The sequence below is a fragment of the Neltuma alba genome, unplaced genomic scaffold (assembly GCF_004799145.2).
Source record: "Neltuma alba isolate B1F8T4 unplaced genomic scaffold, ASM479914v2 tig00012348_pilon, whole genome shotgun sequence".
Taxonomy (NCBI): Eukaryota; Viridiplantae; Streptophyta; class Magnoliopsida; order Fabales; family Fabaceae; genus Neltuma; species Neltuma alba.
Window position 1 is genome coordinate 93,489 of NW_021636857.1, and position 27,952 is coordinate 121,440.

The 27,952-nt window shown below is 33.1% G+C and overlaps 3 protein-coding genes and 1 long non-coding RNA gene across 5 annotated transcripts; all 4 read right to left on the reverse strand.

Moving 5' to 3' along the window:
* Positions 1 to 1,177: 1,177 nt before the first annotated feature.
* Positions 1,178 to 7,671, reverse strand: LOC114726280 (transcription factor TGA2.3-like). Its single transcript, XM_028912868.1, has 10 exons — positions 7,599 to 7,671; positions 6,786 to 6,834; positions 5,633 to 5,913; positions 4,624 to 4,872; positions 3,542 to 3,652; positions 3,338 to 3,400; positions 3,157 to 3,214; positions 2,294 to 2,568; positions 1,650 to 1,901; positions 1,178 to 1,461 (listed from the first exon to the last, which is right to left on the reverse strand). The coding sequence occupies exons 1-10, from the start codon at positions 7,665 to 7,667 to the stop codon at positions 1,306 to 1,308; spliced, it is 1,563 nt and encodes a 520-aa protein (XP_028768701.1). The 5' UTR covers positions 7,668 to 7,671; the 3' UTR covers positions 1,178 to 1,305.
* A 3,534-nt stretch (positions 7,672 to 11,205) lies between these two features.
* On the reverse strand, positions 11,206 to 16,198 carry LOC114726219 (CTL-like protein DDB_G0274487). 2 transcript variants are annotated; one of them, XM_028912796.1, is made up of 7 exons: positions 15,927 to 16,198; positions 15,153 to 15,589; positions 14,024 to 14,207; positions 13,647 to 13,871; positions 13,426 to 13,542; positions 12,298 to 12,537; positions 11,206 to 11,818 (listed from the first exon to the last, which is right to left on the reverse strand). In XM_028912796.1, exons 1-7 carry the CDS (start codon positions 15,990 to 15,992, stop codon positions 11,600 to 11,602), a joined length of 1,488 nt encoding a protein of 495 aa, XP_028768629.1. In that variant the 5' UTR covers positions 15,993 to 16,198; the 3' UTR covers positions 11,206 to 11,599. The 2 variants fall into 2 exon arrangements, with proteins under 2 accessions (XP_028768629.1, XP_028768630.1); XM_028912797.1 differs by having other exon boundaries at positions 15,129 to 15,589.
* Positions 16,199 to 19,959: 3,761 nt separating this feature from the next.
* LOC114726212 (uncharacterized) lies at positions 19,960 to 21,137 on the reverse strand. The gene is made up of 3 exons (XR_003738485.1): positions 20,682 to 21,137; positions 20,423 to 20,543; positions 19,960 to 20,314 (listed from the first exon to the last, which is right to left on the reverse strand). It is a non-coding gene; the product is annotated as an uncharacterized LOC114726212 (long non-coding RNA).
* A 3,049-nt stretch (positions 21,138 to 24,186) lies between these two features.
* LOC114726267 (protein ASPARTIC PROTEASE IN GUARD CELL 1) lies at positions 24,187 to 26,474 on the reverse strand. Its single transcript, XM_028912853.1, has one exon. It carries the CDS (start codon positions 25,923 to 25,925, stop codon positions 24,453 to 24,455), a length of 1,473 nt encoding a protein of 490 aa, XP_028768686.1. The 5' UTR covers positions 25,926 to 26,474; the 3' UTR covers positions 24,187 to 24,452.
* Positions 26,475 to 27,952: the final 1,478 nt, after the last annotated feature.

The following is a 27,952-nucleotide window of genomic DNA, read 5'->3' on the forward strand; positions in this document are numbered from 1 at the left end:
TCAAGCAAAAGGAGAATCCTACAAAAAAAAATTTAGAATTACTAAATTTTAAATCAGATTTAGTAACAACACTTAATAGGTTTTGACAACACTGAATTTGTAAATAACAACATATTTTTATAAGAATTTTGTATTTGAAATTTGGCAATTTCAAACTTTTTTTTGTGGGATTCTCCCAACAAAGTAACCATTTTATTATTATATATAACCATAAAAACTCACTCATCATAACTTCATAGGAGAGCTCTAATAACATTTAATTGTAGCCCTTGAAGGAGAAAAAAAAGGTAACGATTTCTCATTTGTTTTGCAGTGGCTCACAGTGTAAACCCTTCAAGATTTTTGTCTTTTTGACGTTTTCTGAGATCAAAGAATGAATGAACCCTTTAATTAGCATTTTATTAATTGTTGGACTACTAGTATGTGCAGACTCGTTCATTTTCCATTTTACATTTTAATTTACTGATTCTTTGTTTTAGCTTCCTTGATCCACCACAACTATATATTAAGAAGAAACGTGTGTGTATGGATATCATAAAACAGTTGTTATTTTAGTATTCATATCGAGGACCATAGTTTTGAACCTAATTTAATTATATAATAACATTTTTAGAGATTATATTCTCTTAATGTTTATGGAAATTTAAGACACATTAAATGTTTTATTACCATAACCTCAAAAAACTTCACTCACCATGAGCTTCATAGGATAAAAGCATACATATATAATAACATTATCTAATCACATTAATCAATAAAATAAATAATAGAAATGAATTTAGATAGCTCAGTTCTTTCATCTTTATAGGTTCGTCGAAGTTGTTCAAAAACACTATTGATGCATAGTTATCTTTTAATGAATTTTGATGTGTTGTTAGATACTGATTTAGTTTACAAATTGGGGTTGAATTTTGATAAATCTAATTAACTTGTTTTTGCCTCTAATTTAGTTTTTGGAATTACAAGTTTTGAAGTGCGAATACGTATAAGAATTTTCATATGAATCTATGATGCATTTGCTTCTGGCATATTTTATGATCAATCCATGTCTCTGTTCTCGAAGAAGAATGATGATATTGATAAGCTATGAAACAATGGGAAAAGAGGATGAAACACTAGCAGTAACATTTAAACTTCCATTCCACTAAACGTTAAAGATACCCATACAGGCGATACCAAACAAAAAGCATTCGAAGATTCCATTTACTTTATTTGACATGCTAAACGTACTTATGTTTCATCATATATATCCCATTCCTTCCAACATACTAAATGGGACCATATTCATAAGAGATCTCCAACATGTTACAGTTTACTATCAATCACAGGACAGCTCCCACATTTTACATTCCTTATTCGAGAAATGTAGTCATTTATGACAAGGAATGCACGTGCTACTTGTCGCATGGTCAAGATTCTTGGCAACTGTTGATTCAGAATTTGTTGCCTCAAGATATCAGCCTGAGATGAACAAGATATACATATATATATATATATATATATATATGTAGGTTAGACTTTAAGAGTGTGCTTGATGATGACCAAGATATTGAAAATAGAAACAACACAGTAAATGATTCACTACTAGACAAGTGACTAATAAGGCAAAATAATGAAACTAGGTAGTTTTATCGCATTATTTAATTTACCTGATGGAGGATTGCTTCCAAACTGTCAAGATTTTTCATACCAAGTGCCATTTGATCCATGTGTTGGGCAACATTTCCACAACCAGTGGGTCCGAGGGAGGCTGCTGATGAGGAAAGTGTCTCTGAAAGATTTTGATGCAACATTCCCATGGCTTGTGACAAAGCATCCTCAGCCTGAAACGAAGACTGCTGCAAATTATACAACCCTATCAATTGGTCCTCTGTTAATGGCTCCAGCTGGTCCCTCACTATCTGGAATCAACATAGTACATCTCATAAAAGAATCAAGATGACATATTTCACCATACTAAGGGTTAACTTTTGCCTCGCAAGTATTCATGAATGGGTATCTGGAATTGTTTTTTTTTTTTGGGGGGGGGCTTAATATCGCTTCATAAATGTTAAAAAGGTAACAATATTGCCTTTTCTGTGTAAAAAAGTTAACGGTAAATATTAGTTTTTGAAAGGTTAGGGTAAGATTTTTTTTTTTTAACACTTACATGACAATATTGAGTGTAAAAACAAAAAAGCTTTTAAATACTCACTACGCTTTCATAAATAATTTGGGGAAAAAAATTACCCTTAAGCCTTCCAATGCAGAGATTAAGCAACTTGGGAAACAAGGATCAAACTAGAGCATTTACCTTGAGAAGATCAGATGATCGGAATCCAGCTAACCACATAAAACATCTTTCGAGAGGCGTCTTCCAGGCACCAGAGAGCATGTGAAATACATCAGCCTTTGTGCCTATGTTCTTTAACCTGAATAATTCATCGTAATGTGATGTAACAGCAACAATGGTAGTATGCAGTTCATCATTGTCTCCCATCTGAGAATTAAAAGCCGTTCTTAGATTGTTGATCACACGTTGGTGCTCATCTAACCAGTGCTCATAGTCCTTGTCGAATGCCAAGGCACCTGAATATAAGTTTTGCGGTCAACACTTCTGGATCAGCAAACCAGAAAAGTAATACACTGCTGCTATATAAAACCTTCTACTAAATGCGTCTTTTATATATGCCTGCTTCTCCTCACTAGTACTTATTGTCCTCCTTAATTATCAGCACTTGTTAACTAGTTTATATAAATTGAAATTAGTAAAATGTCAAACATTTTTAAAATCTACCCTCGGTCATGTTAAAAAAAAAAGAAAAAAGAAAACCCATAAGTTGAGAGTGAAGGAAATAAGAGTATTTTGACAAAAAAAAAGTCATAAATATTTCACTAAATTTTGTAGGAGCTCTAGCTATATATAGGAACGGAACTATATATAGGAGCAACAACCTGCAGAAACAACCAGACAAGCAAAATTTAAACAGGCTTCAAAATTATGACAAAGTCGCACATCTTAACTCAACCTTAAAAATCTTGATTGAATACAATAGCTAGCATGATTAAGGATGCATGTGATGCTTTGCCTGAAAATCTAAGAAATGCAGCAGAGAAGATGCATAGGGGTAATCAATAATAATTGCAGTTTATTATGACAAGAGGAGTGACATGTACCATTTCTAACCACTGAACGACAATGATCCTCAGGATACTCGATTGCAATTAGTGTACCCTGCATTAGTTGTTAGGAATAGCGCGCGCACACACACACATAAGTCTATGAAGATTAATTATGTTGATCAACCCTTTTACATATACTATATCATAAGAAATCAAAGCCCTCAAGAAGATGTACCTTTTCTTCCGACCGACACTTCCTCTTAGCCACTTGATTCTGATGAGCGAGCCTACAAAGATTCTGAACAAGACAACATAATTAAAATGATGATAACTTATCAATCATAACCAAAATCGAATAGCTAACCCAACAATATATATATTTTTTGCCTGACCAACAATGTGTGTGTGTGTGTGTGTGTGTGTGTGTATAGCATTTTACATTTCGTAGTTGGGAAATGTAATCATTTATGAGTAGGAAGGCTCGAGCTGCTTGTCGCGTGGTCAAGATTCTTTGCAACTGCCGCAGAGTTTGCTGCCTCAAATTATCAGCCTGAGAAGATGAAAGTATAAAATCAGTATGCGGTGGGTTTATAGCTTAAAACTTTAATTTAGTGGCGTTCTTGAAGATATATAAGCCAGGAAATTGAAAATAGCTCGATACTAGAAAGAATAGAGAAGGTAAATTATTTGAGGGGAAAAAAAACTCATATTGTCATATTTATAAGTCATTTTCAATATGTTTCATACAAACTATAAAAACCCTTAAATTTTATTAATTATCATTTAAAATTTAATAATTTTTTAACTTTATCCTAATTTAATATGCATTATAATTTATGTAAGCAAAGTCAACACAATAATAAATAAAGGGTAAAATTGCATATTCATACAAAATTTTTTTCTTAGTACTCTATAAATAGGACAATTTTTTTTTAACCATATAAATAGGACCAGAAGAATAAAGAAAAGACTAAATTATTTAATAAGCAAAATATAATCATTAATCATATTTTTATTAATGCCTACTGCCTACTGCCTACTGTCTAGTGCCTGCAATAGGTAGTAGTATCATCAATCTCTTCCCTTCCTACATAATTTACATTTTCTTAGGATAATCTAATTTTTATTTGGACAAAAGACAATTAATAAATACATCAAAATTAGTCAAAACCAAATCCATCCCCCAAAATCACAAAATGGACCTAAAATGGGATTTCAGAATTGGGGTGAAATGACCTAAACTAAACATTAGATGCACATTAAAAAAACTGAAAAAAAAAAGAATTAATCAAAAAAAATATTTCGATATTTCTTATGTACAATTATCATCAATACGTATAGATATCGGATGCAATATTGACACAGATATTTCAAGTAATTTGACGGATCATTGCCTCATAAGTATTCACTCCCATATAGGAAGCGCATTGTAGATTAATGTAGAGAAATGACTCAGAAAGTAAACTTAAAAGAGGGAAAATAATGAAACTGTATATATGGCATATTGTGGATTCCATATACCACAGGAAGGAAATCCTGTAAGTTGAGCAGCTTGCTCCTAGCAAGTTCCATGATATCGTATTTGGCAGAATTTGCAGAACTGGTGGATCCGAGGGAGGTTGAAGATGAAGAAAGTATCTCAGAGAGAATGCCTTGCAATGCGTCCATGCCTTGTGATAAAGCTTCCTCCCCCATCATCGAAGACTGCTGCAGATTATATAGCTCCATCAATTGCTGCCCCGCAAATGGCTCAAGCTGCTTCCTTAATATCTGAGATAAAAAGTAAACACAGTTATATTTAATTAGGATCGAAGGTACGGTGATTGAATATGATATGTTTCAGTCATCCTTTCAACACACACGTCACACCCATCCAAATCTTGAATCTTGATTGATCTTTATTTACTACTACTTTTCATCCTTTACCTCTCACAAATATCATCAAAATCGAGGATTTTTCTTTTTGATTTTTAATTTATATATTTTTTTTGTAAAAGTATTATTTGTTAAAAGATGTAGAGAGGTGATGTATATGGAAAGTGATATACAATAGAGACTAGGGAGAATTAAGACGCATCTTCAAGAGGTTCTTGAGAAACCATAATGTATTATAATATACATTTATATTATATATAAAAAGAGTAAGCATGATTTTAATTAAAAGTATGTCCAACACTTCAAAACACTAACAGACTTAGAATACTTAGCCATACCTAAATAATTGCAGCGCTTAAGTGTAATGAATTGAGTAAGAATACCAGTGAATGTCAAATTAAAATATATACATACAGGCTTTTTTTTAAATAAAAAAAGTGCCAGTTTAGGCTAAAAGTCAATCCAATCTAACGCAATGTTACCAAAGTACTTACAAATGGCCCCACGGTTCTTCTGAGCCGAAAAGCCACCAAACAAAGCCATAAATGTTTTAACCCAAGTAGTTGGGGTACAACCGCACCTAATCCTACATATATACCTTGGTGTACGAGAATAAATAACTTAGGAAAAGAAGGATTGGGTTAGACCATTTTACCTTAAGAAGTTCAGATGGTCGGAATCCACCTAACCACATAAAGCATCTTTCTGCAGGCGTCTTCCACATGCCAAAGAACATGTGAAATACATCAGCCTTTGTCCCTTTGCTCTTTAACCTAAATAATTCATCGTAGTGGGCTCTTACACCCTCAACAACATTATGCAGATCATCATCATTATCCTTATCCACTGGCGAATTACTTGCCGTTCTTAGGTCGTTTATCAGTTTTTGATGCTCATTGACCCACTGCTCATAGTCCTTGTCAAATGTTAAGGCACCTGAAGAATTAGGTCCCAGTTAGTTTAAATCAGTATTGCCTTAAAACTTATCTCATAACATTAACGGAACCACATGGCAACATGAGTTTCTCTTCTCTCAGCCACAAGGGTCGCTGGTTTAATTTTTAGCCAGTTATGTCAAGTCCTAAGTTATGTGCTTCAATTTCTAACAACAAGTTCATGTAAACTCCTACTTTGCAAATTACTCTCTCTGGCCCTAAATAATGTAAAAACTAGTTGAAGTGTTTATTTTAGTCTTAAATATAAGACTTTAATCCATGTTGTTTCTTAAATTTATAAATTTTTCTCAAACTATATATCTATGTTAACTGTATATATTAAAATTGGGCAATGATCAATGGGGTTTGTAGAAAACTAACACATATTTATTATAAATAATTAATAATTTGAGTAATTTTTTTAAGATTTATAAATTAGTTATTTAGTTTCTGCATCACTAGAGAGAGGTAATATAGTTGTGCACACGATTAGGGATGTTCTCTTCTAATATTTGGCGGCTACTTTGCTTGAAAATCTAAGAAATGCAGCAGACATGTCTAGTATGATACTACGTCATCTGCTCTTTAATATAATACTTCAATTGATTAATTTGAAGATATTAAGAAAGTTATTAAATTATTTTACAGTATTTATATTTATCAATTTTTTAAAACTAATTTGTCTCACTTATAAATTGATATACAATCTAACAATAAACATAAGTATTTTAGAGAGATCATGTAACATCTATGCTGTAATCAATTGATCTAGAAATTTTCTTAATCTCTTCGAATTAGTAAATTGGGTCTAATATTAAGGATCAAAAGTAGCATAACAACAACATCTTCAAAACAAGTATGAGATTAACGTACCATTTTCGACCACAGAATGAGCATGATCCCCAGTTGCAAGACGTATATTCTGCATTAGGAACATTATGAATCAGTGAAGATCATAGAGCAAGCGGCAGATTGCTGTTATTAAAATTACTAATAAATCAGAGCCTATTAATCGTCCAAATATGTTCTACTTGTTATATATAAGCATTAGATTAGTCCGCAAATCAACGAAATGAACTGACTGGCATTGCAGAATCGTCTTGTTAGTTAGATTTTTTTTTCCCCCAAAAGATATAAGTATGTGTTGGGGGTTGGCTTTTTATCAAACTAATTTAAATCAATTTGATAGAACTTTCTTTAACATGATATACTTTTAATAATTTCTTTATTAATTATCGTGGGACTCTTTCCATTCTAATAGCTAGGTCGAGCCTCATATAAAGACAAGCTGACAATAAACAGGAGCTACAACATTACAGAAATTAATAGGATGCTCCCTCCTATCTTAAATATAACACTGTTAATTAATTTACAGATTCCAAGAAAATTGGTTGAAATTAGTTTTCTTCATTAAATTTGTTCCAAAACACAATTTTTTTTGCTATATTTATGCATACTGAAAGGTTAATTTCTTTCTCTCTTAAGTCATCCTCATGCTTTGTAAATTCACTCCTTTTTTTTTTCCCCCCCTTATTGTCTTGTGTCCGAGACCGGAGGGAGTGAAACAGCACACCAGAACCAGTCCTACATACGCGTGACGTGTTAATAGACAAACATACAGAGGATTAAATTGCAAATAAAACGTGCGAATTGACTTGAAACTAGAAGAAGAAAAAGATTATCTACCATGACACAATCTGCCAATTCCCCTTCCGGCACGGCGCCACCGACAGCCATGTTTCCCTTCTGATACATGAGAAAGATGAGGCGCTGTAAGTTGGAATGGAGGAAGCAGAGAGAAGGCAGGTTGGGAAGTGAAGAATGGCGAATCCTGATGTGTCTTAAAGGAGAAAATAGTGTATCATCTAGTGCGGCTGCTTTTGGTGCATGACAAATATAATAATAATAAAAATAATAAGAAAAGCAAAAAATATTTTTATTATTGCTTTCTGACATGGGAATTAGTTTCCCAACACAATGCATTCGTGTACTTTGGAAGCTGGCCAAAAAGACTAGTCTTAAAAATCGAGTGAATGAACAAGGTTCATGAAAAAGAAAAATGAAAGAAGAGCCTTTTTTTTAGTAAAAAAAGGTTCAGGTGAGTTGAATTCGGAGTTCATTAGGACTAGGCATACCTCCAGACTTAAAAAAACATTTATAGAGATACTTACAAATTGTACGTTAATAAGATCTTTATATTGACAATGAAATTCAAACTCATGACCTTACTGGTTATGGATTGATTCTTTATCAACTACATCAACTCTTGTTAACAATGAAGCCCTGTTTTTGAACATTTGATATTTGAGCATTGGGAAGAGGCAGATTCTATGTTTTAAGAAATGCATTTTAGTTGAAAATGGATTAGGAGCAGTTGTGTTTGCGTGATGTGCCTTTGCGTAAAGAGCATAAGATCCATACATAAGCACATGCTTTAACTCGTGGGTGAACTGTTTTCATCACTTGCTTCTATAAATCAGCCAATCAATAAATTGCTGAGTGGAGCACTAGTTATGTACTTTGCCTATGTTTGACTTGGGATTTTTGAAGGAAGTGAAGACAATTATTTGGTTCATCAAAGATGAAGAAAAAGCTCTAACCTTCAATTTAGGGTGGACCCAAAAATGTACATGTCAGAATTAGACTTTGATGTATCTCTATTTTATAACATGTTTTTATGTATAATTAAGGGATTTTATAATGTTTGAAGGGTTTAAAATGTAATAGATACTCATATTTTGATTTAAGGAAATTATATGAATTAATTGCTTAAAAGTGTATTTTTATTATATTTTTATAATTTCTCTTTTGAAAGGTATTTTTGCTTTGATTTTAGATTTTATCCAATATCATTTAAATTCAAAAGTCCTTTGACTTTGGTTGTCATGAAGTTCACACCAAATCAAGAGAATTCAAATTTAAAATTCTATCAAGATTACAAGATAAAAGAAGATAAAAGATAAAGCTAGAAGACTCAAGGGTTTCTTCATCTACCTAGAACATATTCAAAAGCTATAAAAGGAGATCAAAGGAGCCTTAGAGAAGCAACGAAGCTATCTACACTGCACAAACACAAACACACTCTTGACTTTCTCTTGTGTCTAATTATTTCACTATCTTTTTGTTATTTTCTTTTTATCATTATGGTGTTATCTAACCATATATGTGGCTAGTCCTCATTGTTTCTGAGGGCAAGATAACGTGGCTTGAGTTTCTATTTTTATTAGGGAGTTTGTTAGTTTTTATATTTTAATTCACTAGGATATTGCTTTTATAAATTTTTCAGGTTAGGATTTTTATTTCTTTTGTGGACTGATATTTGATTTGTGTTTTAGTTGAATAACTATGTTTAGAAGTTTTCAATGAATATATTTTCATTTTTCTCATTATTTTATGAGTGTTTATCTGTATAGATTTCTATTTTGATTTGCACAAGTAGTTCATGCTCTAGGGTTTTCAATAGATAACTCTCTTTAAGGAACAAGATATAATTATTTAATTAAATTCACAAGCTAAGTGGTTTTTAAATGATTAATTGAAAGGTGATTATATGTTAGCTCTCTAGGTATAAGTATTAATTAATTAATCACGACTTAGATGTTATTTAGGGTTTTTTTTCTTTTGACTTAGTAATTGTTTTTATACAAACTCTTCATCCTTTTGAACCGTGATAGCCACTCATAACGTCTTCGGGAAGTATATCCTTCTGGTAAAGTCTTCGTTCCTTTCGGTTTCTTTTACTTACTGTTTTTTTTCTCAATTTATTTTCCTAAAAAATCAATTAATGTTCTTTCTTACTCCTTCCTTCTTTACATCATGTTTTTCTTAATTAAAAAGGTTTTCAAAATTTTAACAAAGCTTTTCATAGAGAGAGATGATCTAGGTTGACCTCTATACTATATAGGGTTAATTTAGTTAATTAATTTGAGAGTTTACACGACAGGGTGATGAGACTTTCATGAGGACCTTATTCGAATGTGGTGGATAATATATCATCACCTGGGCGACTTGCTATTGACAATCTTGTATTAATTTGATACAAATTTTAGATTCTCAGAGTATTAGTCATGTTAATAAAGCATTATAATCACACATTTTTCTCATTTGCGTTTTTACCGCTCTCTTTAGTTAGCTCTAGCCTGCGACCCTGCGTCATCACTGTAGACAAGTAAAATTAAGCAAATAATTTTTCCAAAAAAAATTATTGATGAGAATTATAATAAATAGTATACAATATCTGTATTATATTGAAAGTGAAAATTTTACATCTAATTCTGACACGGAAGTTAAGTTATGACATTTAAAACTAGGAATTCATAAGTTTGAAAAAAAAAAGGGAAAGAAAGAAAAAGAAAACAACTAAAATTTGACAAAGCGTATAATAATCACCTTATTATTAACCCCTTGCCTCCTTTACTAAATCAAACAATGGATCTTTATTTCCCCTCTCCACATCTTCAATCAACCAAACAGAAAGTGTTTGGCTGGAGTGTCGTTCATATTTCATTTTAGAATAATGTTTCGTTCTTTTTTACCAAAAAAAAAGAAGAATGACGTGTAATTTGTTGGGCGATGACTTTTGATAAACCCTTTGATATAGCCGTTTGTGATGCTTTCTGAGATCAAAGAATGTATGAAGGCTTAACTGGTATTTTTTGGATTACGCAATCCAACGGCATTTACTTTCGGTCATAGCAGGTTTTACTTACAGTTCACTCAGTGCTATTCTTTACTCTGCTTCCGCCATGTCACTTAGACGACTCTCCCTTGTTATTGTTAACAAAATGTCACAATAATGCTTCTATCCCAGTTCAACATCAGATTCTTACGTTATTTCAGCTTGTCAAGGTTAATTACAGGGTTAAGGTGCGTTCCGGTATTATGAAGTATTTTGAAGTGTGTTAACATCTGAAATATTTTTTTAATTACATATAACACCCTAAAATATTTTATGGTATAATTTTATTATTAAAGTGCTATTTTTTTCAAAAGTAATTATGCTTTTAAAATATTATTTTATGAGTAATGTTAACTTCGTCAGTAACTCCTCAAAAGGTTTATTAAATAAATGTATATCAAGCACCATACAATATTTATTCAGTATTTTTTAGGGTACTAAAAAAACACTTCAAGATGCTGAATACTACAAAATACTTTAAAGTGCTGGATGCATCAAACAAAACACATCAGAATTCTGGACACGCCACCCTTAATTATATTACAAAAAGTACTGATAAATATAATCCCACGTTTCGTCAAAAGTTTTCTAGTTAGTTACAGCCTAAGCAGTATGTTCAAATGGAATTCTAATACTCCTCTCCTCTCAATAAGGAGACTAGTTCTGTTTTATACCTTGAAGACACAAAATTTTTACTATAGATATACATACATATGAAGGTTGAAACCCCCTTTTCTGTATTTTGTTTTCTAGTTAGTTACAGCCTAAGCAGTGTGTTCAAATGGAATTCCAATACTCCTCTCATCTCAATAAGGAAACTAGTTCTGTTTTTATACCTTGAAGACACAAATTTTTTACTATAGATATACATACATATGAAGGTTGAAACCCCCTTTTCTGGATTTTGTTTTCTTTGTGTAAGACCATATCTGAGGCAACTTTTAGCTTCCCCCACAAGAAAGATCGAAGGGATATATAAACTATGCAGTAGGATTGCAACACAAGGTAATTAATTAAAAGATGTGTTTTGTCGAACACGGTAATCAAGTTGTGAGTTGGTTAGAACTTCCCTTGCTCGAGCACTCCTATGTTGAAGTCTGTGGTGAAGTGTCTCAGACATCTGGTTGAAAAATTCAGTGTCCCATCTACGAATCAATGAGGGATCCTCCGCATAACAGATATATATGGATGTCACGGCACTTTCCACCACAACCATGGCCACTCCAACCTGAAAATTGCGCATTTCAACTCGCATTCTCAACCTCAAAATAATGATACACCGAAAAGAAAAAGAATCAAAATAAGATTGGTCATGAGCTCGACAATGAGGATGCTCAAGTAAAATTCAATAACTTGTATCATGGTGATGTGATTAACATGCCTAGATGTCTAGCTCTAGTCAATCAAGAAGTGCTAAGACTAACATGCTTAAATGCGGAGACAGTCACTTGGAGCTACTTTCCCAATCACAAGACACAAACTAGAATGCAGTGTTTCCCTGTCAACCACGAGAAAACAGTAGTATTTGCAAGAGTAACTGACATGTTTACATATCTCTTTAGTCTATCTATCTATTATAGACCAAATTGATTAGGCATATCACAGGCAATATTAGTCATTAATACAAAAAAATGCTGTGATCCTTGCAAAAAACAATTACACTGCTAACCCAACTGAATACCTTGTACAGTTGAGCTTACGACTTACCAAGACCATCCCCATCAACATAGATGTTGTTCCAATCATAAATATTCTATCTCTATCTCCAAATCTGTACCACGCCCAAACACCAGAGCATGTTCCGGCTATCAAACCACCACAGACAGCGCCCATTAGCAGGACAGCACCTGAACAGTCATATGCTACAAGTGCTTCAACACCAGTTGACTGGAGTAACTCCCAGGCATCCCTAGCTGAACGATTAAAGCTTTTACCATTAACAGCTATCTGCAGCAGACATAATCATAAACGTTAATATTTGAAATAAGTGCCCAAGCACGACAGAAGCTAAATTCATTCATCAAGAATCAATCCTCAAATCTAGGAAGCACTGTTAGATTTCCGTTACCATAGAGAAGTGAATGATCACTTCTGACACGAAATATACTTATAACTGCCAATTGCACCTTTGTACAAGACTTCTCTTGTATAGGCTCAGCATTACCGCATCATCCTTGGACCCTCACTCACAAATGAACAAAGAGTCTAACAATAGAAGTTAAAAATTTAATATATTGGAGCCTCATGTGTGACAAAAACAGAGTCATGAGTTTATGAGTAGACCAAGCCTATAAAATAATGTGCCTTTTGTAATATACTGCGCCTTGATCCTCTATTCTACCACTCATATAAATGCCATACCAATGTCATCAGGAGCAAATGCTGTGAGGCAGAACATCGCACATCATTCTCAAATTTCCTCCAGTAACATTCACCAAAATTCTAATCCTCATTTTTCTCTTTTAGCTAGATAATGATGTTTCTAAGATTTCATATTCAATGTTCAACTATCCTACAACTAAACAACTTGACCCTGCTGAACCAGTTGTGCGAACATTGAGTTTTGATTTTGCCCATTAATGCACTGACGAGCAGTGAACATTCTTTGTGAAGTATAGTCAACATAATTCCATAGATAACATTAAGTCGAAATTATAACAAGGACAAAATTTGACGGAATAATGAATCAATGAAAGGCAACATAACCCTTATTTCAGGGTAACAATAGCTGAGAGATCAAAATAAATATAAAAAGAAACATGTAATTGTCATGTATGATAGAGAGACAGGGAGACAGAACATTTGGGTGATATTGACATAAAAGCAAAAGTATACCTGAACATAGGCATACTTGTTAAAGAATCGGACAAGAGTCTCCACAAGATGGAAAAGGAAATCAACACAGCAAAGCAAACACTCGTTGTTGCCAATCTTCGACCGGAAACCCCTTATCTAAGAGATGTATAGCAATTATGGTGAAACTAGAGAAAAAGCCACTGAATTTAACACACACACACACACACAAAGTATTAACAGATGCAAATGGCAGTGAGTACCTCCCACCTAAGTGTCCTAATAGCAGCTGTAAATAATGAGCCATAACAAATGCTGCCAAAAGATTTCGTCAAGGCATATTGTAAAGATCTTATTAAGGAGTTATCATGTATTGAAGTTGCATCTCTACCACCATGAATGAGATTGAGAAACACCATCCCAGACACTATTACATGTACAGTATTACAGAGTACAGCACCTGTCCAGAATAGACTGACACAGAAAATCTGCATATACAAGTGGCAATATCAGTGTAAGCAGAAAAAGCAGTTTTCAGGGGAAAAAAAAAAAAGAAAAGGGAAAAAAAAAGACATTGCCATTATCACCCTCAACTCCCAACGGGAAGAGATAGAATTAAGAGCACAACTTGCTGGCTCACCAAAAGAAGCCACCAGCATCCAACGTCAAACAAGCTTGAAGCCACAACGCCTGATGCACCAAAAGACCATATGGCCATCCATAAAAGCACCACAAGCATAAATGCATATGCCACTCTCATAACCTCAGGAAGACTGCAAACCATCTTCATAGCTTTTTGGAGAATCAGCATGGTAAACGGAAGTCTAGATGGGGAAAAAAGAAATGCAACAGAAATCATCCCACAGACAATGATTTTTCACAGAAGACAAAAGCAGGGGGTGGGGAGAAATATAACCTATAATAGAATAATAAACAAAAGTAACTACAAGTAAAAGACAGAAGTTAGCTGCCAATCTTAGAATAGGAAATAGTGAAATACCAATATTAGCCTGTTAACACATGAAAGAATCTATAGTGCATAAAATATTAATAAATAATAAACATAGCTGTAGACAAGTTTATTTGCATTATATTACACACATCCGCACCATCTAGTCAAACAAGCGTGACATTTCTGGGTTAAACTCTTTATATGACCACCCTCCTTAGGTTTTATAAATTTTCTCCCCCAAAGTCTGAAGCTTTGGATATTGGTTAAAACTAAAGAAATACCATCAGTGGAAGAAAGGCCTTTCCTTGCCATCAAATAATTTTCCAAACTTCATCCAATCATCAAATTTCAAGAATCAAGTTTCCACTATCTCATCCTCAACATCTAAAATTTTCAAGTAAAATAAATAAACTAATTAATGGGTAAAAATTTCTCTAAATCTTGAATAAGCAAAAGGTAGTTCATTTGAAAAAGGAGGAACTTTCATGTAAGCTATAATGAAAGAAGAAAATGGCAGCAAAGATATTTGTTTAAAATGAAAATAATAGTACAGTAAATTTTCCTTTTAGATTTACCTTAAAAACATTCATTCACATATTAACTTGATGCGCAATATATACTAAACTCGCCTATATAATTTTAAGGCACTAAAGGATATTTCTACTGCATTGCTACTGCTATGAGAAGAAAGGTTTTTGTAATTATATTTATAATAATAACAATGATAAGAAACAAATGGAAGGAACTCCGCAGAGAGACGTTATTTTCAATAAATGCAATTTCGAGCCAATACCTATCAATGACCGATATCACGTACAAGAATTGCAGGGCTGCGCCAGTGGCAAAAATAACTCCCCAGAAGAATTGTTCAGCCCAGAAACACAAAACACTGATCACAGCAAGATAAGTGGTCAGTATGTGAACAGACACCTTCATCATTTGATTTGCGCGAGAACCCAATAGCAGCAGCCAACTCAATCCGAGAACAGTCCCAACGCCACCAGCAGCAGCATAAAGCGGCCAGTAATCCTCGGTCAATCCATGTTCACGCTTGTGAGGGGGTCCGGTGTACATACCAATATTTAGTCTATCCCTTTTCTTAAACCCATTCAGGCCGAGAACCCCCATAATGAGTGCCAGAGAAATCAAATGAATTATAAATATTCCCGACCAGAAAACATCATGCCATCGACGCGATTGTTCAAAGGTCACAGCTTCATGGACGTCGCCATTTCTCCGACTTCGGTCCGCATTCTATCAAAAGTAATGGTGTTCAAAATTTCTGATTGGTTTCTCGCTCTTCAACAAAACTTGGAGAGCAAATAGACAACATGGTGACTTATTTTAGGGCAAGCAGATAATGACTTGCCATTAGAGAAAGTGGGGTGCGCAGATAAACAGAATTAGAGAAATGATTTAGAGGATACTTTCGCCATGAAAATGCGATTGGGGCTTATCAGATTAAACAGTGTGAAACGATAACAAAACAGAGAAAACATGTTGTCACAGAAGAGAAACTCAGATAGCCAAATAAATCAGTAAAAATAACGTAATAATGTCGGGGAGTACTTTAAGAGTGCGACTGGCATACCTGATCACGGGTGGCGACGGTACTGGAATCGGAGGAGGAGGAAGAAAAGGAGGGAGATTCCATCATCGAGTGCGATGAAGAAACATAGTACAGATCAATTTGGTTTAAATATAAGGAGAAAAACGATAACTAAGCCCAGTGGAGACCAATTTGGTTAACGGATCATATCGGGAGTCCCGAAAAAGTGAAAATTAAGACAAAATCAAGAGAAGAAGGCCAGCTGGGCTAATAATGGCTGTTTAGTGTTCTGAGAAATAAAAAAAAAAAAAAAAAGAATCGAATTGGGAACGTAGACGAAGAAGGGGAAGCGGAGGGGAAATGGAAACTGAAGCACAACGGTTTTGGAAACAGTTTAAGCAGATAACTCCAATGGCGCAATGAGCCAATGAAGCCACGTGCGACACTGCCGCTTTTGGTGGGCCTTCGGAGGCCTTTACACAAAAGTTCTGCCGCCACGCGCCATATTTTAACCCCTTTGAAGTTTGAACATCTGTTTTATTTATTTTAAATTCAATTTTTTTTTAAAAAAATAAATATATTTAAAAGAACAATATTATATATGTTAATATTAGGTCAAGTTTTTTAATAACATTTGGTTATATGTTCTATTTTTAAAATATTATTATTAAATTATAAATTTACATAAAAAAATAACATAATCAACATATTATGTGTGAATAAAAAACTCGACATAATAGATATATGAAATTTGATGTAAATATTTTTTTAATTTAAAAAAGAATACATATAAATTTTTATATTAAAAATTTATTTAAATAAATAATAACGACTTAATGGTATGTACATAGAACTAAGATTTTATAGATTACCTGAGACTAATTTAAATAATAAGGGTGAGTGTGATGAAGAAAAAAAGTTAATAGTTTAAATACTCTAAACATTAAATAAAAAAAGAAATAAAACCCTAATGAGGTTAGGTACTCAGTAAAATGAACTAGTTTCTTAGAACATGATAAACTATAGTTCTAAATTCCTGTCAGAACAAGTGTTTACTTTGAATACTTGACCATGCTTCTAATAAGATTAATATATATATGTTTTGAAATGTTAATGCGTCATTATAAGGTCATTTAAGAAAGAGCTCATAAGTATTAATTATAGTTTAATCTGATTGGTTAGGTTAAAAATGGGATCAAAAGCACCGGTGAGCAATCGATAGAATATGTAGAAGTATTTGTAAGTATAGAGGAATTTTTTTTTTAGAAAAAAAAAAATTCTTGCACAATGCGTGCTGCTTTTCTTTAAATGTTGAAAATTTTAGAAACTTGAGTTATATCTAATTATAGTTGAGAATGTGAGTCTTAAATGAGCTAAGACTTCAACTAAAAGATCAATTTTCTTTTCAATTTTAGTTTGGTTATGGCTTTGGCTAGTTGAGGTGTATTTGGAAATTTTTTATGTCGTACTATGTGTAGTATGCATTACTGTCTTGTGTGCGTTTTTTTTTGGCCAACTCATGTGCGCTTAGCTTTTATACTTAAAGGTTTGTAATTTTGTATAATGAGAACTCATTGCATCTTATACATGGGGAGCTAGGGCAAGGCTATTTTCGTTTAATTAGTAGCCATGTCATGTTCTCATTTGATGGGCCGTAACAACTTTGTCCTTACAGCCTTCCCTTAATCTATTATGGCTTGTTTGGTTATAATGTAATGATAATTATATGAGTTCATTTGGTATGCCATTAAAGAAAGATAATATATAAATATAAAGGTGTTTGGTTTGGATTACCCAAAAAAAAAAACATGAGAATACATAAGAATAATGTATCAAAAGATAAAGGGAAAATGGTATTAAAAGACCCTTGAAATAGCAAATGGCTAAATGGGTACTTGAATAAAGAAAATTGCTTAAAAAAACTAGGTCCTAAATTGCAATTATCAAATCAAATTTAAAAGACGAAAAAGCCCTTCTTTCTTTCTTCTCTTTTGACTTCCCCTCTCTCTCTTCTTCTTTTTCTTTCCTTCTTCTACTCTCCTTCAACTTCCTTCTTCTTCTCCAAAACTGTAACTTTTTTTTCATGTTTTTCTCAACCCATTGATTTGCAATGGGAGAAATGAAAACATGTTAACCGTGGAGCTTTCATATTTAATTTTCTGCAAAACATGTAATGCTAATATAGTACTTTTTATATAAAAACTCTCATTTTTCACAATCTCTCTTTATTCCACAATCTTATCTCATGTTGATATACTCAAATTAACATCTATTACCTCCTCCTATTTTCCCTCTCACACTTTGCCATTTTGAGTATGAAGTTTTAGGGGTTGCAGTGAAGAGAGTGAATCAGAATGTTATCATTTTGAATGCTGAAATTATAAAATTCTAACGTCAACTTGGTAATCGAAGAGGTTGTTAGTTTTAATTTTCATATGTAAATGATTGAGTTGATAGAATAAAATTATATTAAATACATACGTGATTTTCCTATCTTTTGCTAGTGGCTTCATAGTATTTTTCAAACATGATTTTCTACCAATATTTCGAATTCAAATGGCTAATTACAGAAACTGGTTGCTGTTAGTTCATCTACTAAACAAATCTGGAAATTCTATCATTTTAACACAGAAACTTGAATTCTTATGAATTGCTTATAAGAAGTTATCATTCGTCTTACTAAACTTGTTATTCGCTTTATTGAACTTGTCATAAATTATTTATCAGAACTTGTCATCTGCTAAAGAAATCTGAAAATTTTGTCATTTCAACATAGAAACTTAAATTCTTATGAATTGTTTATCAGAAGTTGTTATTTGCCTTACTAAACTTGTCATTTGCTAATGAATTGTGAAAAGTCTGTCATTTTAACACAAACTTAAAATTTCTATGAATTGCTTGTTAAAAGTTATCATTCGTCTTACTAAACTTGTTATTTGCTAAGGAATTGTGAAAATTCTGTCATTTTAGCACAAAAACTTAAATTCCTATTAATTGTTTATCAGAAGTTGTCATTCACCTTATTGAACTTATTATTCGCCTTACTAAACTTGTCATGAATTGTAGTTTTTAATAAGCATGAAGTTGGTTTTTCAAGCCTAAGTGGAGCTTTTATTCTATAAGTCATAGATATATTATATCAGCATGAGATGATATTGTGGAATAAAGAGAGATTGCGGAGAATGAGAGCTTTTACATGAAGAGTACAATATTAGCATTACATGTTTTGTAGAAAATTAAATATGAAAGCCCCACAGTTAACATGTTTTCATTTCTCCCCTTGCAAATTAATGGGTTTGGAAAAACATAGAAGAAAGTTATAGTTCTAGAGAAGAAGAAAGAAGTCGAAAGAAAGTAAAGAAGGTAAGAGAAGAAGGAAGAAGAGAGAGAGAGAGGAAGTCAGAACAGAAGAAAGAAAGAAGGGCTTTTTGATCTTTTAAATTTGATTTGATAATTGCAATTTAGGACATGGTCTTTCCAAGCAATTTTCTTTATTCAGGTACCTATTTAGCCATTTTGCTATTTCAAAGGTCTTTTAATGCCATTTTCCTATAGGTAAAATTATCCTTACTTACATGCACATATATAATGAACTAAAATCGTCAATTTTTTCTCCAAATATATATAATGATCCTATCCACATATATAATAAAATAATAGATTACCCCTTGTTCATATATATATATATATATATATATAAATTGAATAGCTTATTAATTAAAATTGTGTTTATAGATATATAATAACCAGTATAATTTTTTATATAAATCTGGAACTAAATCAATAAGTTGAATTATTGTATGTAGGTATCTATAGACAAATATAAAGAGTAGCTTTGCTTGTATAACCCTACAACCACATTTTCTATTTATCACATTAATTTTTTTCTTTTATTAACTTGTATGCAAAACCTGTATAATTAAATTAAAGTATAATAAAATTTTTATTAATTGAAACTCTATCCATATATATTATGATAATAAATATAATTTTCATATAGACTGCAATTGAGTTAACAAGTTGATTAGTTGAATATAAATTTGTGCATAAAAACCAATAAAGTGGACCCTATCATCATTAATCAAAGTAAAAAATACAGTCCCAACCAAATAAAAAGTATGAGCCACAATAGTAAAAAAAGGACTTATAATAACTTCATCCTATAAAATATGATGGTTATGTCTAACAAAAGACGTATAATGCATACTATACTATGCCTTGATAATTGATATGAATAAAATATCATGTATTTTAATTATTTGGCGTGGATCTCAGCTTCAGTTGTTTAATCTTCTTCTTCATCATTCTCAACATAAGGTGGAGGTAATTTTGCACCCATTCCAGGTGTATGGTCCTCACTCCAAAACATATGATAGATCTTCAAAGTAGTGTAACCTTATATTTCTAAAATTTCCAGCTAGCTTATTAACCTGAAAATGAAAAATAAACACTGCACAATCATATAATAATTTGTAAGCATAAATCATATAACAAAATACATTGATAAACATTAATAATAACATATAATAGATAATTACCCTCACAAATTCAGACCATGCATGATCTTCAGCTGTGACATAATTCTTGTTGGGATCTCATATAAAGCCAAAAGTCACCATCTTAGATACAACCTTGCACGTCTTTCTAAATGTCCTCAACCTAGACATAATATGAGAATTAGTTTTCAATCCAATGGTTCATTGTTTCTAGCAAAGAAACAGAACTGAATGCACACAAAATAACTGTTGAAGAAGGAGTAAAAGAGAAACCATATGGACAAGAAGCAAAGAACTTTACCTCGCCATAGATTCCTTAGAACAATGACAATCAAGCAGCAATGACCTCTGTTAGTGCGGCAGTGAAGAAGACAATGTTAGCAGTAAATATATGGTGGGTAGCGATTAATAGGGTTTATGGGCCTTATTTCAGTAGGGACAATCCAGTCAATTTGAAATTTTATAAGGGCAATAATATCTTTTTCACTTGATTATAAGAGGTTTGCACTCTTATTCATGAGTCTCAGCTAGCAATCCCAATACATCACTTGAGGTAATCATGATTACAAAATGTAATCCACTTTACATTACAAAAACCCAACCAAATGCTTGAATCAGTCTGTTGTACTAGGATTGCATGTGATGCCTATTCTTGAAATTGAATCAAATGGGCTTTAAATATATAAACGTAGAGTACAAAGCAAAACTTAGTAGCAGACTAACATGTGGTAGCACCTTTTTATTGTGGTAGCACCATTTCCCAGCTAAATGTTTTTTTTATCGTTTTTATTTTTGTTAAAGTAACATGTCTACCCAACTCTACGTAAATTAAGAAAAACAATCTATGTTTTTTATGAATTAGCTTAATAAAAAAATAAAATACAAACTTAAACATATTAAAGATATTTTGTTTATATATATGTAACTTTAACAATAGCAGCTACTCAATTTCCTAATATATTGAATAGTGAACCTATTTTATATTTTATCTAATATTTGTCTATTATTAATGATCTCAAATAGTGAATTTCCAAATTATCATTACAATAATCAACATATTTTATGTTTTATATTAAATACTTAACTTAATCTTAACTCCATGAGGTATGGAGATTTTGAGAGGGAGCAACTAGTATTCGTTCGATATTTGTGTGGGGGAGGGGAGGATTCTGGGAGGCTATGATAGTTACTCAATTATCACAGTTATCTAAATACCCATGAATGTTGCCATGCACACTCCTCCTTCTCCTCTTTGTCGTGGACAGTGAAGATGACAGGCCATCTACTACAGATCACTGCCGCAAGATTACATTGGAAATCTTATTCTATCATTCTCTATGGCAGTGGCCATGAGACTCCATTCTTACATGTAGCTAGGAAGATGACAATAAATGCTTTGTTGCCTCCTTTTCAATTAGGACATGTTAGCCTTTCTCGTGTTTGAGTTAATTAATTGAATGCTTTCCATTTTTTTTTTGATATTTCATTATCGTTGTGGTTGAATGGGTAGATCACCAGCTAGGGTGGACAAGCCTATTTAGGGAAAGGAACATAGGATGCTATGCATGCTATAGAATTAGTTTCCAATAGTTGTTTTATCTCATTAGCTCATCATCATTTCTATCGAGTATTTATAGATCTACATTCTAACTTTTCAATGCCAAATAAAGAAGATAGGACGGAGCTACAGATTGAGATATAGAACACTGTCTTTGAATATGTGGATGGTGAAAAGGAGATGACATGTTCATCTAGCCTATTGGTTTTTGATTTTTTTTCCATATTTTGTTTTGTTTCAACTCCTCTCTTTCTCCTCCTCTCATTGTTGTTGTTCTTTTTGTCTCTAGTGTTGTTCCATATTTCCCCTCCATTGCAATAATCGATTCATGAATTTAGAATGTATTATTCATTTCTCAGAAGTTGCACTCTACTCCTTTTGTGGTGATGACCATGGTAGTGAAGGAGAAGTTGGTGGGAATTGATAAAAGGAGAGAGGCATGGGTACTATGAAATTTTTAACAGACAAGAATACTAGGAAAGTCATGCTTGTGATGGGGTAGTCGAAGACACTCAAGAATCCACATGTATTGTGGAGTAACCTTGGTCCTTACTCTATTTTCATCATTCTTTAGCGTTTTTTTAAAATGAAGTTTCAGTATCATTCCATGCCATCTAATTATTTGGAAGTTCCAACGTTTTAATGTGTAAATACCATATAATTGATTAGCTTGACTATTGACTTTTTGTATTTATAATTTGATTTTGAATTATAATATTCCTTTCAAGAATTGTATGAATTTTGAAATTTTGTCTTGCATAACTGAATGTAATGCTACCAAAGTGTATTTAGCATACATTTTAAATTTGAGTTTGCAACCCTAGACTAGTTCTTCCCTATAGTTCTTTTGTCTTCATAAAATATTTCTTAAGTATGAATAGTTTGATATTGTTTTGGTAATTTTAGATTATTTTAAGTTTATATTCTTAGTTCTTACTTTAGAATCTTCTTTTAATTTTTATGGGAATTGCTTATTTGCATGTTATAGTGATAAACTCTTTTTGAACAAAGTACATCTTTATGTGGTTTTTGAAATATGTTAACTCATTAACTATTGTGTCTCCATTAGTTTTTCTTATATTAAATAGCCTACTTTTACAATAGAAAATAAGGTAACCAATATATAATTATTTTTTGGCAAACAAAATATATAATTATTGACCATGACATTGTCTATGTAATTATTGAATATAATCAAATATTTGAGTTTTAATCTATTAATTTTTTTGTCTCCATTAATTCAATCTTTTTAAAAGAACACCGTACATAGTATATTTTTAAAAATGTTTATAATGAATCTACACATATTGCATATTTCAAAAGCTTATGGATGTTTTATTCTTATTAAACTGAAATCATGAGTTGAAATAGAAAAGTAATATTCAACTAATTATTTTGTGTTGGTTCAACTTTTTATTTTTCATAAAAAAAACCACCAATTCATACACGAGTATTGTACTAGTTGATTTAAGAGTGAAAATATAATGATAAAAATTATTAAAATATTAATAAATAATTTACTTAAAAGGAATTTCTAGAAACTAATTTTGATTTGTCAGATAATTAGAAAATAATTTGATTACGCTCAACTTTTTCTTTTTTTTTTATACAAAAAAGTTTAGATGTGTGGAGTCCTAAGACTTATTAGGATCGGAACAAGCCTTCAAGATCAAAGAGTGCTTGTAAATATACTTACAGATCACCTATTAACAAAATCTTCACATCAACTATGGGATTTAAACTCATGATATTTAATTATAAATATTTTCATATAAATCAAGATAAAATTCATTTAACATATTTATTTTGTATTTTATAAATTATGATTAAAAAATTGATTTTAAAGGTTGTAATCGCAATTCCAAACAACCATCAAATCGTTCATCAATTGTAATAAGCCTGATTCAAAATTAGATGAATGTGTTCACTTCACAACATTTATAAATTATACTCCCTCTATCTCTTATTATAAATTTTTTTTAACTAAATTACAATGTTTATAAAAACAATTAAAATTAGTTAAAAGCAATTAATACGTAACAAATATAATTTTTTCAAATATATTTTTATATATAAATGGGTAAACATGAGAGAGTAATAATAAGGTAAATAAAAAATATATATTAAATGCATTAAATTGAAAGTAAAATAGGTAATAATATGTTAAATGTTCAGATAAATTCAAAAAAAAATTTTTATAAAAAATGACACACCTATTCAAAAAATTAAATTAAATAATAAGAAAAGAAATAATAATCACTAATTTAGCAATTTCAGAGATATAGTTTTAAGGTTTCTTACAATTGTCGTGATGGTTGTACCACAAGCACAAGCTCGAGCCAACCAACAAACCGCCCCTGCGTTACATTTTATCGCGCCATTGAGTTGGTCCCACCGCATTACAACTTTATCCGAATGGGGCCCCACACACACACACAAAAGCTTGACTTTTAACTGCGAGGGTAAAACAGTATATAGCAATTAATGCTATGAGACGAAGCTAAAAGCTCCTATTTAGCAGCTGTTGGCAGAGAATCCAACGAGGGAGTTCTTAAGGTCGAAACCGACACGTGTCCCTTGCTGTTGAACGTTGCCTATGATTGATAATGTCGAAGTCGTAGGCGCGAACCCCAAGCAAAACGTGCCGTCTGAGTCAACCGGTATCAAGTAGTTCTTGGCCGGTAACGGTAACTCCTTGCCCTCCGGGAAGTGAAACGACACCGTTGGGACCTCCACGCTCGTCTTCGAAGAAAGGTTGTAACACGTGTCAAACAACGCCACGCCCTTCGCCGGTGGCAGACCTCGGGTTCCCTTCACGAACGAGTCGCGGAGCGAGTTGTACACGTCAGTCTGCAACCGCGTCACCGCCGTGCCGGAATCCACAATAATGCCGCCGTTCCCTGTGGCATCCACGAGAAACCTCGACGCCGGAATCTGAAGCATCTGACCTCCGACGCTGATTCCTGTTAGACCAAGATAGTAGAAGGTGTCTAGTTCCCTATTACGGTGTATCGGAGCAGTAACGGCGTTAGGAGGCAACGGTGAGTCAAACTCAAGGGTCGAAGTCGAATCAGAATCGCGGTCCACAAGGCAGTATGAGAAGAACGTTGTATTGAGCTGAGACGGGAAAGACAACGAGCCGCCACCGAGACCGAGCAAGCCGGCTGCGCCGACGAACAATCCCTCGTTGTTATGGCCGCAGCCAATGGCAATATCTCTAACCGAAGACGAGCCGATGGTTATAGTCTCCGTCGCGAAGTCACCGACTGTGTAGGATCCGTCACCGTAGGACACCTCGTAGAGGCATGTGTTATTCCGGCACTCTGATAAATCTAGTGATTTGCATCGGGGGCTTTCACAAGTGAGCGGCGAATAGGAAGCCGAGGTAGCCGGGTCGAATATGGGGTCGGCTTGTTGATAACAATCGGCACACGGCGCACACTGAATCCAGCTTACGTCGCTGCCGGTGTCGAGGACCATGTAAGCTTGACTCGGCGGCTTGCCAATTCCGACTCGGGTGAAGTACTCGCCGCTTCCTTGACTGGTTCCAGAGACGATAGGACCTTGCATTTCCTCTGCTCCAAACATGAACCTGTTTTCTCCGGCGGCTGGGTGAAGATCTGATGGAGTAATGCGTTTCAAGGCTAGATCTAAACGGGTCACCAAGGATCTAACTCGGGCTGAATCGCGCTCGAGACGAGCCAGAGTGAGAGATTTGTAATCTCCATGTGAAGGTTTATGAAGTGAAGCTCGAGAATGCAGCTGCAGTGTGAGGGAAGATGAAGGAGAAGACCTCAGTTGCTGCTGGTTCAGAGAAGCTGGTCGGGTAGTGGAGAAAATTTTCTGGGCATTTCGAATGGATGAAGCGACATGAAGCACAGTGGTCTTTGAGCTCTGTGGTATGCTCCGACAGTGAACCAATGGGGAAGTGACGAAGAAGAAGGAGAAGAACAAGAGAAAAAGCAGAAAATTCTCTGATTCAGGCATTGAAACGAGGCTGCATGAAGAGAATGGAAAGAGATGAATTTATATTTAGGAAGGAGAAGGGGAGAAGGGGACCAGTGGGAGGAAGTAATTAAAGCGATTCACGTCAAGCTCACTCTGTCTGGGCATAAAACAAAGCCAATTAAAGCAAAGGAGGAAGCTTTCATAAGCTTTGCATTGTCTGGCTAATCCCTCATTGATCCCATAGTCTTTATGATTCTTGGGAAAGCCGAAAGAGTGCTTGGCATTGAGAACTCTAGCTTTATGGGAAGTTGATTCATGAGGGGATTATTATAAAATACTAGTAATATCATTGGGATAAGCATGGCTAGTGCGTGGGTATGACTATGATGCTTGAGACTTACGAGAGACATCTTTTCAATAAATCTAAGCTTTTGACTAATTAAGACTTCGGCTTTGCGGGACTATTTTGGACGTAACTCCAATATTTCATCGACTTATTAATACAGATGAGTATCTGGAGAGTGCGACCTGCATAGTCAGGGAAAGATGCTGCGTATTTGTGGGACAGGAGGTGGGGTTGAATCCTTGAGGCCTCTTAGTTGCTTCTATCATCATGACCCATCTCGCAATCATCTGATCATGCACTGTGTCAAAGTGATTTTCAGTGTGCTTTGGATGTTCTTCATCATTTTGGTCCCACTTACTCCTTTAATTCTGTGGAGAATTCTATCTTTACATGTATAAAGTCCTCATCTTTAGCTTTATATTTCCTGCATACAATCTGTGAAAAACTTCCTCTATTTATGAACAACCAGCAATGTGATGTGACTCACAAAGTTGAAAGCTTTTTTCGTTTTAAAACACGGTTAATAAGTTAACAGGATTCCCTGTTTATTAGTAGAGAAATTAATAAGTGTTTTCAAAAGGATTAGATGAATTTTTTTAAAAAAACTGTTTTAGTTTGCTTTTTTTATTGCTGGCCCGACTGTTAATGAAATGTGGATGTACAGGCTGCCAAACTGGGTTTCGAAATTGGACTATCTGATATTCTGAACAAGTTCAGAGAAGTCTCTGGGCTTGTCTTTGGACCCACTCTTATTGATCAGTTTGAAGATCCATGAGGAAATCAAACCCTGCAAGGCCTGGACCAAACGATCTCATTATTAATTATTAGTCTCTCTGTATGCATGCATATTAAACAGCAAGATTCATAAATGGTAAATAATAAGATACAATTATATAATTTTCTCCGCAGGTCCAAACAATATACTGGACAAGATATAATACGTTTTGTTTTAAAGCATTAATTTTTTGATTTGCTCTCCGCCCTAGAGGTGGGAATCAAGACTGACGGGTTTAAAAAGGCCGACCCTTCAGAGCCGAAATTTCAAAAATATCCCAATTTGCTAGACCGGGCCCTTACGCTAACAGGCTCAGGGCCGGCCCGCCGACTTTTGGCCCGTTTAAGAAAAAATATTATTTTTTATATTTCTCATTTTTTTAATAAAAAATAAAAATAAACCAATGAAATTATTAATAAAAGACATAAATATGAATAAAATTAAGTCACAAATACAAAATATCATCATATATAAATATCCATCAACATTCAAGAACATCTAAAATATTCATTTAACAAGATAACAATATCCAAAAGTTTTATCTATAGTGTAATTATGCAATAAATAAACATTATCATTAATCGTTTGAAACTTCATCATCACTATAATCAATTACTCTTCTTTATAAGTGTGTTTTTCCTTCGTAACAAAAATATCAAGTTTTTTTAATATGAATTTTACTTTTAAATTTTGCAATTTAACTATTATTTTACTTTAATGTGAGAAACATTGTTGTTGAAACTCATGAATTTCTAATTCAAATTATAGAATCACAAGTTATATAAGTATAAAAACACTCTATTATCAAATATATATAGTTTAAAAATATCAACACATATAATCTAAATCAAATCATTATTAAAGTCCAAATTAACCCATTTTTGAAAAATTGAATTGAATAAATTGTTATCTAAAACTAAATAAATCAAATCATACTGTAAAATT

Coding starts and splice junctions, on each gene's coding strand:
- LOC114726267 (XM_028912853.1), bottom strand. CDS start 25,925: ATGCCTGAATCAGAGAATTTTCTGCTTTTTCTCTTGTTCTTCTCCTTC.
- LOC114726280 (XM_028912868.1), bottom strand. CDS start 7,667: ATGTATCAGAAGGGAAACATGGCTGTCGGTGGCGCCGTGCCGGAAGGG. Junction 5,914..6,785: donor TCATTCTGTGGTCGAAAATG/GTACGTTAATCT, acceptor CTAATTCTTCAG/GTGCCTTAACATTTGACAAG. Junction 3,401..3,541: donor ACATTTCCCAACTACGAAAT/GTAAAATGCTAT, acceptor TGTCTTGTTCAG/AATCTTTGTAGGCTCGCTCA.
- LOC114726219 (XM_028912797.1), bottom strand. CDS start 15,992: ATGATGGAATCTCCCTCCTTTTCTTCCTCCTCCTCCGATTCCAGTACC. Junction 13,872..14,023: donor GATGCTGGTGGCTTCTTTTG/GTGAGCCAGCAA, acceptor TTGTATATGCAG/ATTTTCTGTGTCAGTCTATT. Junction 12,538..13,425: donor ACAAGTATGCCTATGTTCAG/GTATACTTTTGC, acceptor TGTCTGCTGCAG/ATAGCTGTTAATGGTAAAAG.